The sequence below is a fragment of the Hippocampus zosterae genome, chromosome 15, assembly GCF_025434085.1.
Source record: "Hippocampus zosterae strain Florida chromosome 15, ASM2543408v3, whole genome shotgun sequence".
NCBI lineage: Eukaryota > Metazoa > Chordata > Actinopteri > Syngnathiformes > Syngnathidae > Hippocampus > Hippocampus zosterae.
The window spans coordinates 12,403,664-12,418,607 of NC_067465.1; the positions used below are offsets into that span (position 1 = coordinate 12,403,664).

Here is a 14,944-nt window from a genome sequence, read left to right on the forward strand (position 1 = left end):
AAAAAAGATGGTGGGGATGAATGGGAAGCTCGGAATTAAAGGGTGCGATTGAGACAGACGAAGTGAGAAGTGGAGTGCGTGGAAGGCTGGAATGCAACATCACCAAAAAAAACCAACAAAAAAAACAAGGGACTTTGATCAAGTGAAACCTCAGGTTGCACAAAAACATACGAGACACCAGTTAGCTCATAAAACTTTCATTCAGTGAGCATTGTTACCAACAAGCTTCGGCTGTTTACTCATGTGACTAGCACGCATGCCAATTCTCTCCTGAGTCGGGAAACGCCTCCATGGCGGCGAATAAGCAACACTTCAGCTCTGAAAGGTATCGTTCTCACGAAGGTGTGATGAGAAGAAGCTATGCTCTTTGCCAAGATATGTCATCGTCAAGCACTGGAATTAAATGCTTGGTTCATCATGTACATTTTTCAAAGAGGCTGGAACTGCGTTAAAGTGGAACGAATCCAGCTTGGGAGAGCAAAATAGCAGGCAATGTACGAGGTACCGGGAGAGAAAATACTGCTAAACACCTATTTTAACGGGACCGGAAATGAGTCACGCTCCATTGTGCTCCACATCAACCGGAAGGATTTTTTGATGAGAAAATACAATTTAGTACTATTGACAAGAGAAAAAAAAATACAGATTTATATAAAAAGGAAAACAATTGCTCATTCTGTATGTTTTTATCTTTAGTCATAAAACCCCTACTCCAGGTCCCTGGGATTAACCTGCAAAAGCTACATTAGAAAGTTGTTTCTCAAATTAAATCATTGATTTGCAAAAGTGCTTCTTAAATTTCAAAAAAAGATTGCTTTACAACAACTGAGCCTCTGCTTTGATATGACATAGGCCCTTCCTCCCCACTGTGTGATTCTGGAACACAAAATTAATGTATGATTCCTTTCTGCTACAGAAATGCAAAGCATCATGTTTAGTTAACATTTTACAACTGGATGACAACAGGCCACTGTTGTAAAATGTGTCATTTGGGGACCATCTTTTGGGGTGCGCCAACGTTGAAATTTAGTCAGGAAATATTTTTAAAAATTGAATACTGAAAAATACAACAAGATGTTATGATTGATACGATAAGTCAGAAAAGAAAAAAAAATGACCGCACATAAAAACAATTTTTTTGTTGTAAAAGTTCCAGAGATTGAGCCCTGATGTGAGAAAAAAGATGCCACAACATGGTGGGAAAGTTCAATTGTTGTCTAAATAAAGCTCCTTCACTCACTTCAGTATAGTTCATTGATTCCCACAAATCACACTAAAAGCAATACTTTGATTTCTTTGGCCTGAGCACAAAAAGAGTGAATAGTTGAGTTTTTTAGTTCCTAAATTTTAGCGCAGGATCCACAATTTGAGCCAGGGAGAAAAAAAAAACAACGTTCGAATTGAATAATTTCACGTTAAAAAAATACGACACTTGGTGCTATTGACTGACAATTTCATTAGATGTGTTCCATAAATAAACACAAGCTCATCAACACCCACGCTGATTCGTTAACACTTCTGAAGAGCGCTGCATAATCTCACACACAGACACACACACACACAGACACGCACACGCACCCACACACCCTAGAAATTTGAACAACAGTCCAGCGAAACAATGTTGTGGATCTCAACATGATCTCCTTCCTCTCTGGCAGGTTTATTACGTTTTCCATTTCTAGCTGGATACAGCGAGCGTATTCTACATTATTGATCCTAAAACCCTCTTGTTAAATTCCTTGTCCTGGCCTCATCAGAGCAGAGTTGCAGCAAGTTTCTTTTTTGTTTTGTTTTGTTTTTTTAAGCCTCAGCTGGTTAATATTTCATTGTTAGATGCTACAGTACATGAAATTTGGACCCACACTTACTGGGGGTGTGGGGATAAAATTGTTTTAAAAAATACATACATGTTATGACTGGTTTTAGCAGAGTTACAGAATAATAAAAATTAAAAATAAAATCTCGCTAGGTGTCTATTTTTTGCCACGATTACAATTTCTGCATTTGCAATGTGTGGACACAAGTAAAAAAAGTAGGTTACCTTGGATACACACATGCAACAACAAACAAACCCTCGAATGCTAAGTTGGTGGCGTCCATTTTGCTGACACAGTTCGGCTGCGAAAAAGATGGCTCTGTGGATGTGGAGTGGCGCTGTGAGAGATTGGGTTACCCCCCCCCAACACTCCCAGCGGATCTGCCGGCCAAATGGATGTGGATCTCACGCTCGGGCGCCCATATTGAATGCCATAAGAGGTCTTCGAGGTCTCCTTCAGTAGGAGGAATGTGCCGCCTAACAATGTGGAGTTTGCACCCAGCTACATTTTGACACCCAAGCAGAGCGACAGCATCGTGCATTTGCACGAGTATTGGCTTACTTACTCAACTGCAGAAGAGGTTGGCTATTTATCAATGAGATTTCTCCCTGGGGAGGGGGAGGGCAGATTACAATTTATGTCAAGTTAAAGCGCAGTTTGAAAACAAAACGAAAAGGACTATTATGTAGGACCGTGAAAATAAAGAGAGATGCAATCATGCGCACAATCTATTTAAAGACTCAACTCAATTGTATTTATATGGCACTTTAAAACAACTTAGTGCTGTACATGGAGCAAACATCATATCTACAACAATAAACAATAAATTAACAACATTAAAGACATCTGTCTCCACATAAGATAACTTTAAATGGTGCACGAGAAACTTGTTTGCGACACACACACACACACACACACACACACACACACACACACACACACACACACACACTTTTGATTAATCCGAGACAGCATATATGCTTCAGTGCTGCTGTTTTGGTTAGCAGTGGACAATTTAGATGTGATCATGAATCCTGAAGGGAATGGAAAAAAAAATATTATTTCGGCACAGCGTGTATAAGGAAGATTTGTTTGAGAAGGTGCATTTTCTTCACAATTTCAATTAATCTGAGGCTTTTTGTGTGTGTCGGGGCCTCTGTTTAGGTTAGTACAGTCAAATCTCGGTTTTCAAACGTGACTATATACAAAAAAAAACTGAACTAAACAAAATAAAACAACTCACAAACAACCTGCACATTGCAGCTCCTCTGTAACATCTGCCTCAAAGAGTCCGGTTCCAACAAAAAGCTGGCTCGGCTCTTTGCCGGCATTTGCGCCACAACACCGTCGAGGTTTTAAGTTATCTCTGAACGAGCCATCCGTTCTGCTGCTTTCTGATGGAAGAATACTGGGGGGCTGTGTAATTATATCGCTTTAAACGAGCCCCCGAGAACGCTCCTGCCAAAGCGCCCACAAAGTCTCACACTTTGGCGCGCATCAGAAAGGCAACTCTTGCACTTGTGAGCGCGCGCGCATATGTGTGTGTGTGTGTGTGTGTGTGCGCGCACGATTAGGCTGGCATTAAGAGAGAGACCACAGTGGTTCTGAAACGCCTCACAAGTGAATTTAATTAAATCATAAATATGAGCTGGAGGCTGCCACCCAATTTAATGTAATGGATGATATGGGCCAGTCCGTCTTTGGCAAAGCAAAGTTCTGGACCCGATCGAATGCCCTTGAAGCTTATTAAAAGTGTTTGGCACCCGGACATGCTAGCAAAGTTGTTAAATGGATGGCGTGGCTTGCTTTCAGTAAGGCGGTTCATCAACCTGGAATCGACCATCTTTTGATTTGAATTGAGGGGTGTTCAAGCTCTCAACAGAAGACATTTGGGTTGTGTTGGAAATTACAACTTTCAGACATAAATGAAACATGAATACACGGTGGTTTCAGACAAAGAGGCAACAATGCAATACCAGTACAAAAATCTAAATGGAATTAGAACAGACAAAAAGGAAAAAATACAATGACAAAATTTAAAAGAAAACACACCGATCGACTCCATGCCACGTCGCATTGCTGCAGTAATTCAGGCAAAAGGAGCCTCAACTAAGTACTCGGTGCTGTAAATGTACATACTTTTCAGGTTTATACTTATCATTTGGCCAACATTTTTAAAACTCCTTTCTTTGTGTAGTCTTATAATTTTTGGGGATAGCAAATGTAGTCTTTTAAATGAGTTTTCAGATATAATCATCCAAACTAAAATGAACTAACACTTGAAATGTATAAGTCTGTGTGGAATGATGCATTACAGTGTTTTTTTATGAGAACCTGATTTTATATATATATATTATTTCCCAAAATTTTTGGATAATCTTTCGGCCCTACTTATCCTTTTTGATTTTTTCATGTTAAATGTCATTTAATTGTACTGGTGTACCCATTTTTCGGTGGCAGATGAGTGGAAGGGAAACATCATTTGTCATTGTAGCTTCAGAAGTGACAAGCTTTTGGGGGAGAAAAAAAACAGCGAAAGCTCGACTAAATGCCGTTGAAGGATCACCTTTGATGAATCGTCAGAGGTGACGGACAGATGTTGTCTGTTTCATCCCGTTCTGCAAATCCTTTTCTGGGTCTCCTGCAGTGTTGGCGGCTCCCTAAATAGAGCGAGAATGAGGGTGTGTGTCTGTGTGCAATGGGACCGCATAGGGTGATGGGTAATGGAGTCATTAATAACGCAGACCTCCCTCAAGAAGCTCAGATGTTCGTTAGCCAGATACACCAGGGAGCAGCGGGGAAATATAAAGCACTTTAATATCAGGGAAAAAGAGCTACTTTTTTTTTTTTTGATAATTGCGTTCATGCTGTCATAGGTCTTGCCTGATAGGTTAATTGCAAGTACACGTATTTATAGACGATGTACATGGCGAGCAACCTTGTGGGGCCCCAAACTGTCAAAAAATAATGTTCAAATAGGAAACCATTTGTGTCCCTTTCACTAATGTCTCCCAAGGGACAAATTATTGGACACCGGTGGAAGTTTTTGCACCTTTTCCATGGCACCAAAGACATACCTATGCGTTCAAGGATTTTTATGCCACATCTAATGAGAAGTAATACAAAAGCTGCATCAAACATTCGGCTTTTATGACAGATAATAATGCTCAGGCGTTATTAATTTAACAAAAATGTTTATTATTGTGGTTTCCACTGGGGTAGAACAGCAATGCATCGTACCGTGAGCTTTCATTTATTTAGCGTAAGTGCGATTTTATCGCACAAAATAACAACAGCGGCGGGTAGTCAGTGGGGGTATTTCAGTGACCTAATCCACATAAACGCTGTATAGCTATGCGTGGCATTCAAGAAGAGACAGAGGCATTTCACCTATTTGTGGATTACCTTCAACTTCCATTACATCATCAATATTGAAACTTAAATAAAATATGTCTTACTCACCAGATTTGCGGATGCAGTTGCAGCAGGCTTTCTCTCTTTGCTCCTGCTCATCTGCGTAAGCTAGCTTTAGCGCTCATACACACTGCTCTGACAGTGGCCCATACTTTAATTTCCGTGTTGAATCAAGCCAGTCAGCGGCGGTGTGCGTTGACCAGGCCTCATGAAATCCAGTTTTTCTTGAAAAATACCACTTAAAAAAAAATATATATATTTTGCACATCTTAATATCGACCAACCAGAGATAAACGTAGCTAAGCCAATCAGAGGACGGAAAACCCATGACGTCATTAATGCTGCATTCGATGAAAGTGGGAAATCATCATTCAATTTATACCAGTGGTTTCAAATATACGGCCCACAGGCCAGAACCATCCCCGAGGAGGTTCGATTGGGCCCACAGAATAATTTAAAAATGAAAAAAATGTATAAAAGACACAGAATGAATATTTTAATAAAATGCAATTTAGATATTATCCGCTAGGAAGCACGCTGTTTTCTCTTTAGTTTGTAAAGTGTAGGCAGGGATTGAATTTTGATTTTATTTGCACATGTGTAAATGTTTTTTTTAATCCTTTCTTTATAAATCTCATTTAATCTTAAAATGCATGACTATATTTTTCATACCAATTACTTTGTACAATCACTGGGATCAGTTGCAATACATATATGTGAATGCTAAAAGTAAATTGCACATTTGTCTAAGGAAATCTAAGGTGTTTCATGAAATGTTTTGTAAAAGATATGTTCATTAAATTTCAACATTTTCTGAATGTTCTTGTGCTTCACTATACCAAAACAAAGGAAAGACATGATATTTTGGTTATTTCTAACAGAGTATGGTATAATTTAAATATTGGGTCCACTTGACTTCTACCGAGGCCATATGCGGCCTACAATATGAAATGAGTTTGACACCCCTGATTTATACTGTCCCAGTTCTGACCTCAAAGTGCTGCAGGCGAACGTAAACAACAAAGATTCATGGCCGGTTCCAATCAATTGTTTGCTCCAACAAACCCTTCATTCATAATTGTCTTTTTTTAGGAATAAGTAATACCCTTAAAACATTTGAAACATTCCACTGAATAACTTTATGCTGGGACAAAACACCACATCTTCACTCAGTCAGAACGAATACCATTGTTCGTTATTTCAAATAACCAAATTAATGTCATCATAACCTGATGAACTATGCTAATAAACAAAAAAAACCCCAATGCATTTTACTCATACTTTTTAATATTTCCATCACATGTGCAACACAAAAAAATGAGCTCTGCTGAAATACAGAGCTCCATATTTGTACAATACTTTTGAGTAACATTGGCAATAACTGTCCTCTTGCTGCGGGGGGATTTAGCTGGAGATTTCCTGTAAACGGCGTACGAACGATTCTTGAGTCAAAATGTCAAAACATTAAAGTTTCATATAAAAGTGCATCTCAGTTCAATGAATGCAAAACATTTACACAACCGAATGTTGTTGTTTTTTAACGTGTGTTGCCACGGCGGCTTCCAGCTGGAGCGGAGGGCAATGAAACACTGCAAAGAAGACGGGGGGCGGGGTATGAACGATGTTGGCCACTCTCCAGGAGGGCCAGGGTCAAAGTAGAGCACATCCCCAACACAGGATGAAACTATTTTTCTTGTCATAAGCACAACATTTCAATTGATTCTTGCTCCCTTGGTGAACAAAAACGTTGAGATAAGAAAACAGAAAAAACATTTTCCAGTCATCTCCAGGCTTCAATGAGCAGTAAACATCAAGAATAAAAATGTACAGGTTGAGTCAGCGGGCTGGAGACTTCCCCTTGCTCTTGGAGCCACATGGGATTTTTTTTCACGTCTCTGTTCAGCAGTCCACCATGGTCAAGAAGACTTCACCTTCCCCAAATGTGAGTCCCTGCATTTGCATATGTCAGGATAATGTCCCGCTTTGCCTCTTAAGAAGACGCTGTCTTCTCTTCATCCTCATGACTGACGCGGGATGCGGAGCGACATTCCGCTAAACCCATTTCACCTTTTTGAAGCCCAATTGAAGCTGATTGACATACTTTTTCTTTCTTTCTTTTTTTTTTTTTTTTACAGACAAACATGTTAAACTGTACATTGGCAAATACTGTATAAGATTGCAAGATAGTTGTAGTTAAGCAACACATGAAGAACTCTATGTACAAGCAAGGGTAAACAATGGGCAATGTCATTTCATGGGCCCCCCACATCCCCATAAAGTCCCCGCTCATATTTTCTCGCTTACATTTTTTTTCTCTCCCTTCCTCACAGTGGCGTCGCTTCCTCGCCACGCAGCTGAATCCTTTAAGCGAGACAACGAGCGGGACGGTGCAGTGGCCGTAATTGGCGCTCCGGCTGTATTCTCAGCGTCACGTTCCCCATTTGGTCGTCGGCGGTGCTCGGCAGGGCCGGGTTAGCTGGTGTGCTGAGTCAACGTGTGGTTCTGCAAGGACACACAAGGAAATGTTGAATGGTGAATGCTGTTTCTCTGAACTATTAAACAGGGCTGCATACATATCAACAGTGGGACTAAATGTGACCAATTTCCCTTCCTTTGAGAAGATGAACAAATCTGAGGTCTATAAACCTCTGAAAATAGATTAGACTGGCGCTTTTGGGATGAGGATCATTTTTGCAGTCAGCCAGTCCTCCCTCAAGGGTCTCCAGTTGGTCCAAAATGCTGTTGCTCGCCTCCTAACTGGAGCTCGTAAGAGGGAGCGTATAACCCTAATTCTGGTTTACAGTTTATTTTAGGATTATTTCATTTGCCTTTAACTCATGGTCTTGCTTCTCCTCGCCAGTCCTTCCATCTGGTAGGACCTTCTGTTAGATAAGCCCTTCAAAACTCCTTAGAAGAAACATTTTCATTCTTGAGTTTTTTTAGTTTCAATCCAGCATGAGAATGACACTGTTCTTGTTTTCTGGTATCATTAATTTGTATTTTAATTGAGTGTTTTCACTTTGTTTTATGATTGTTATTTTGTGTTATTTGTAAAGTGCTTGGTCAGAGAAGCGTCTGTTTTGAAATGCGCAGTATAACGTTGTCTTGTATTGTGTTTTAATTTCAGTGCTGACCTCAATAAAGCTAATTTCACTTTTCATCGTCATGGCACTGATAATCTCGTAAGTACCCTGTCGTCCCCACTGAGCCTGCAAACTAACAAACAACACACAAATATGGCGCTCTTTTTGTCCACATCGTAGTCTACAGCGACATGCCATGCTTCGATTACCTTGACATTTCAACATCATCACCATCAAGCTTTCATTATCCCCATTCCAATTAACTTGCCTGAGTCAGACATGCGCACTCGCAGATCGATACCCTCTGGATGCCGAGATTAAGCTCGCTAAAACCCGCTTCGGACACCAAAGCACAACAGCTCTGACAGATAACCCCCCACAACACGACCCCCCCCCCCCATAACGAGGCACTGGCACAACGGACAAAAGTCTTATTTATTTAACCTGGGTTGCTATCGAATCAATATCTGCTATTACGGAAAAAAAAACAACCCTCCCCAAAAAACCCACAGCACTACCAAAGTTAACAGCAGCATTTTTGTACATATGTAATGCTGCAAAAGGTTGACTTTGTTTTTGTGGTTTCATCCACATTCATTAAGATACACACACACACACACACGCACACACACACACACACACACACACACGCACACACACACACACGCTGCAGATCATTGTAGAGTGGCTGTAGTGGGGCAGCTGTGCCAGGTTCTTTAAAGGGAGCCTGGACCAGGGGGTGTGTAACTGGTGTCCCTGGTGGGCAGAATCCAGGTCATCTTTTGAAGTGACTGCTAATCCCTTTAATGCAAACTACATGCCCCACTTGCTGCGCTCACTTTAAAACACGGCCTTGGACTCGTGTCGACTGGCATGGACTTAGACACACCTGTCACACACACACAAACACACACACACACACACGCACGCACATACACAAGCCGTCACAGCCAGTGCAAGCAGACTAGTGGGTTCATAATTATTGTACACAAGTATTCACGCTTACCGGCCACTTTATTATAAACAAAGATAACAATCATGAGTTTTGATTCATTATGCAGTGCGGTAATGCATTGCATGATACTGACAAATTTTTGTAATATTTGGTTGCCTGATAAAAGTCTTTCAATTTATGACCCTAAATAGGTTACGGGCTTGCTTTTGTTCATTAACTGACACGTAGATGTCAATATTAATTGTTGGACTTGTGGCGAATATGTTGAAATGTAACCCCAATAACAGTAGGTTTAGAAACAGTACTAAAATCATACTCATAGTAGAGTTATATTACTACTGTCTTTTTTTTGTGGTAAACAAAATGAGAAATGAATACATTTTTTGACATTGTCCAACAAAATGGAGTGTTCCTATCACTGCACTGTAAAGACACCATTAAAAAAAAAATTGAGCTCTTGTACAGGATGCCGTTGTGCATCCCGTACAGTGTAAGTGTACCTAATAAAGTGAGCTACAGTGACTTGTTGGAACAATGCAGCTAATACCAACAAAATAGTACTGTACCGCCATTATTACTAACAACCAATGACAGGACCTTGACACCCTCATTTTCATGGTGAAGCCTCACAAAGATCGAACTTTGATGCCATGTGTCCTGTCCCCCACTCATATCAGACGGCAAAAGTAAAGGAGAAAAAAAACACGTTGCAAATTAGCATCACCCATCTATCGAGTATTCATATCAGTTGTAGAATTTTCCCAGACTTCCTGTTTAATTTTACGCGTGGCTTCTGAGGCAAGTCAACCCAATTTCATTTTGATTCGTGAAACTTGATTTTGGTGATATTTTTCAAGGTGAGTGAGTTTTGTGTGCGTGCGTGTGCATACATTTGTGTGTGCGTGTGTGTGCGCGGGCGTGCGGGCGTATGCTTCTTGCTCAAATGTCTGAGTTATTGAGCATGTTGAGTGAGGGCAGCAAAAAATGTGATTCGGAATGACGATGCTGGCTGCTGCTCGGGGGGCTAATCATGGTTTCTCATTGTATTTTAGAGCAAGAAAAAGGGTGTAACTATTTTGGAGGTGGTATTGTGAATCACTCCCCTTCCACGCTGTCATTCACAACCCTTTTGGGCATCACCAGTGAGCGACTATTAACCCCCGTTGCAATGCTTTCCCTCCCTCTTTAGCCTTCCGTCTACCTCCAGATGAAGCGTTTAAACACCTCCACGGCTTTCCCTTCAGTTGCGGCGATTACCCCCCGACAGGTGGGGTAATAAGCACTTTGACGGGGGGAGCAGGGAGAGTGACCCCCCCACCCCCCTCACTCCCAGACCTCCCCCCTGTAGAGCACACCCCTCCCTCACTCAGATTTTTCTTAAAAAGACGACTGCGGACTGACTTCTCGGCTTGCTTTCTTGCAGAAATAAAGCTCCTTTAAGTGAGTCTGGGAGGAAACTCCCCTTGGGATGCTCCCACAAGACCCCCCCCCCCCCCCCACCAACCCCCCTTCCGCTTTCCCTTTTCCCCCTCCCCTCCGGTGAAGACATCCTTGGTGTTGCCGCGGAGGGACAGGAGCGCGGCAACCTTCTTAATGAATGCGGCCCATTACCCGTCAGCCTGACTCCCCGACTGCTCCCAGAAGCCCCTGCAGTACGTGACTTCAAATGGCAGGATATTGACACGGAGAGAGCAAAGCGGCCCGGGCTCCACGTGTATGTGCGCCTGTTCGGTGTGCATGTGTGGAGGGAGGGAAACCGACAGAACATTTGCGCGTGCGCCTCGGCGCGCGTGTGTGTGCATGTGCGCGGACCCCAAAGGAACGCAGCTCCTTGGATATAATGTAGGGCTCGTAACAGCTATTAGAGGGGAAAATAACCCCTCTGGGGAACAGCTCCTACCCCCTCCACCATCATCACTGCGTGTGCCAGCTTTGTCTGACACACGCACACACACACATACGCGCACACATCGCATTCCTACCTTTTCCTCAGACACGCCACTATTTCCCTCACTGAGGGCTTTCTCAAGGACGGTGTTAAAAGACTTCAGTGGCAACCATGCAGACTAAAGGGAAATGGGGGTGGGGGTGGGGTGACGGGTGTTGTTGAAAGACTGCAAATGAAAACGATACCGTCATCTCCGCGGACGCTCAACTCGCTATCGTGAGTGACGGAGAGTTACCGTTGACTTTTTTTCTCCGAGAGCCCAACGTGAGTTCAAGCACGCAAAATAGATGTGAACGGAGCAAAAATTAAAAAACGTCCAGGCAGGCTGTCACTAATGGTGTCACACCAGAATGACTGCAATTTAGGATTAGATGGCCTCCATTAAGCCTTTTAGCGCTCATCTCAACGCCCTCCTTCGATGGCGTCCTATTCCCCCGGAAGCAGGGCCGTCCCCCGCAAACCTTAATCTCCTCCTCCACACTTTTCAACCACCTGCTGGAAGTTTGCGCTTAAAAAAGAACCCCCCCACCCTCACAAACACACACACACAGAGGCCAAAATTAGATTTTGCTTCAATCACCAAAGCGCTTCCCCAAGACATCAAGATGGGCAGTGCCAACTTCTTGTTCTCTGCGTTCCCCGGGTGCTGCTGTTCAACCCCCACTTTCATGTGATTTCATCACCCCACAGCAACCTCCTCCAGGGCAAGAAGAGGAGGAGGGGAGAACACCCTGCAGCATGCAAACAGGTGCAACGTGTCGTACGGAATTGAAGGTTGCGTCTGGAAGGAGAAAGTTGGAAGGAAGCAGCCGGATGGGGAGTTGATTTATGATCACTCTTTACATCGCAGCCCGGCGCCGCGGCCTCCGCCGAGAGAGTCCGTTCTCCGGTGAGGCAAGCGAGGTGAGCGGCTTGCATCAGCACCGCAGAGGAAAGACCCGGACCGACTACTCTCCTCGCTTTCATCTGAGCCAGCCGCATTAGACACGAGCTCTTGTTGCACGACATCACAGAGAGAGAAGATGTCGGGCTTAATCGCGGCTCTAACAATGTTTGATTCGCATCATGTTAATACCTGCAAAGCAGCCTGTGTCTGTGCTCCTGCTTGCTCTTTTGCAGCATGTAACTTCAAAGCCACACTTTAGCCAGTGGTTAGAAAGTCGAGTTCATGCCTGCAGTCTTGCAGCATCTATTTTAAGTACAATACCCAACTGACATGAATCGGTCCTTGTATCCCTTTTTTCATGGCAACAGGGTTGGTGTGAGGCCGTCATGTGCCAAAAGTTGGTCGGTCGCACGCTGAAATGTAATTGTAGAGCAGAGGGGGAGGGGCCTGATAGCTTTTGGCGGCCATGATGGCCCTGGTCGGCGTTCGGTGCACTTTAAATATTTTGTACGTTTGGAGGTCAGCTGTGGTTAAATAGACAAAAATTCTCCAAAATCCACCCAAATGTTTTCCCGAAAGACCATTTTCACTTCCTCGAGATCAGTGTTTTTTAACCTGGGTTCGATCGAACCCCAGAGGTTCGGTGAATCAGTCTGAGGGGTTCGACGGAGCCTCTTCCAAGGAGGTTCAGACACACCCGACTCAACATGTCATTTAGTTATGACGCGCCCGCTTGGCCATCATTGGCTGCAGGTGATCACATGACATTGCTTGTCTAATCAGTGCTGCAGAAAATTTAGTTCGCTCAGTCGTCAACGTGAGAAGTGTCGTGATAGTACGTCTTGTGATTTAATTATTTTGCTATGTCAAGCAAAAAAAGAAAGTGGTCAGACGAATATGTACAACATGGATTCACATGTATAACGGAACGTGATGGGACTCAGCGTCCCATCTGCATGATTTGTCATGCCAAGTTCAGCAACTTTAGTGTTGCGCCGACAAAACTTAGGGAACACTTCTCGAATAGTATTTTTATTGTTCACTAATGGTTCGGTGGAGGTTAAGAACCACTGCTCTACATGCAAAGGTTCCAAGAATCTTGCATTTTCTTTCGCCTGGAGAGCGAAGCAAAAAGATGACATCATAGAAAGACTCATGTTGTTATGTTTCTATATTCTTCATGCTAAATTCGTCTAGCAACGGAGCTAACACGATATTCCGTAAATGAAAACAACTCAGTTTTTGTTTCTCATCGAGATGAATGGACTGCACTGCATCTTGGGTTATGTGCAAAAGTTTTACTTGTGTTGCGTTAAAAAAAAAAAAAAAAAAAAAAAAGACAAGGGCGTTGTATCCGGGCTAGATCTTTAATGGCGTGTTGAACTCAGTCCAGTATCGACTCTGAGCGTTCCCCACAGTAAACCTTCCGTGTCTTTGACCTCAGGCCAGGCTTAGCGCCGGCCAACTTAGCCCGGCGAAGAACACAATCAAATAAATAAATAAACAAATAACGGAGCAGTTGGCATTCTCCACAGTCATCACTTATCGGGCCGCGGGGAGGGATGACCCGCCCAAAACACCCGCGTTGTGCCACAACCCGCCTGGTTTCCTTGGCAACAGACTGTCTTGTTTGAGGAGAGTTGCCCGGGGGAGTCGTGGCGGTACAGTAACAGCCGACAACAACCGCGGATCTCCATGGCTTCCTTTTGTCACATTCCCACGGAATATTCGTGTATAACAGCGCCCGTGTTGTGCTGGAAATGGCGGCAAACGACTAAATGTCCCCGAGGGGCAACCGGAGACGACGTACCACCTTTTTTTGGGGGGGGGGGCCGGGGGGAGGTCACTTTTGTCGTTGTGAATGCTAGTCATTAGCCCGTCTTAGCAGACAATCGAACGGCGCTCGAATCGGGCCGTGCGGCGATCCCGCTGTTTGACTGAGGTAGCAAAACAAGTGCGCAACCGCTGTGTTATTATGGGGCCTCATTAAGTGAGGGGAAGGTGGGAGACGGGCGAGGGGAGGCATCAGCGAGAGGCCCGGCGAGGGGAAGGAAAAGAAGAAAAGAGGAAACACAAGAGAGCCATATAAAGTGTATTCTGAAGTGATGGCAACACACACACACACACACACACACACACACACACACACACACACACACACACACACACACACAAATGCCTTTCCAGCCAAAATGAAGACTATGACTAAAGAAGCCAATTAAAGGCTTTCTTAGGGGAGCCATCTTGGGAGGGGGATGGGTCTTCCTGGGACATGAGCCCTGGGCAACATCCTCTAATTAGACAGAGCGAGGAGGGGAGGATCTCTGCCTGTCACTGGGAGGAAGATGGGGTCCGTGGGGTTCCGCGTGTCGGTCCCAGAAACAAAAACACAATTACTCTCACATTTAACCACTTCAGTCTGCGACGCGCTTTGAAAGGAGATGCGAGACCGACAACCTCGACACAGCGCACCTTCCGTCACGCGCCATCAAATCGGAGAACGAATCAGAGAAGGAGCTTTGAATTGACTGAGAGCGGGCGTCGTTCGGCACCCACTTTCACAACGCCAGAGTTATATCACTCCACTGTTGGAAGTGAATATTTAAAGTTCAAGGAAGCCCTTTGACACTCGCGGTAAAGCATGTCTGCCTCATTATTCGGAGTTTCGAGGTCCAAATTTCAAGGTGGAACTTAGTTGTTCTTGTGGGTGGGTTTCCGAAACAATTTTCCAAAAAGCACCTACGGTTATTTTCCTGAGAAGCGCAAACCTGCTTCTGTTGTTGATTTCTCACAGTTGTTGGAAAAGTCAAGACGGAAAGTAAAGGCGACATGTTTGCACAA

General features: G+C 43.6%; 1 protein-coding gene across 6 annotated transcripts in view; it reads right to left on the reverse strand.

Annotated features, from left to right (window-relative positions):
- Window positions 1–6,500: 6,500 nt before the first annotated feature.
- LOC127616298 (zinc finger protein 521) overlaps window positions 6,501–14,944 on the reverse strand; it is a 127,427-nt gene continuing 118,983 nt past the window's right edge. For all 6 annotated transcript variants that reach the window (XM_052087813.1, XM_052087812.1, XM_052087809.1 and 3 more), the window contains one exon: window positions 6,501–7,733. In XM_052087813.1, coding sequence (XP_051943773.1) covers window positions 7,704–7,733 — 30 coding nt within the window. In that variant the 3' untranslated portion in view covers window positions 6,501–7,703. The remainder of the gene's footprint in view (window positions 7,734–14,944) is intronic.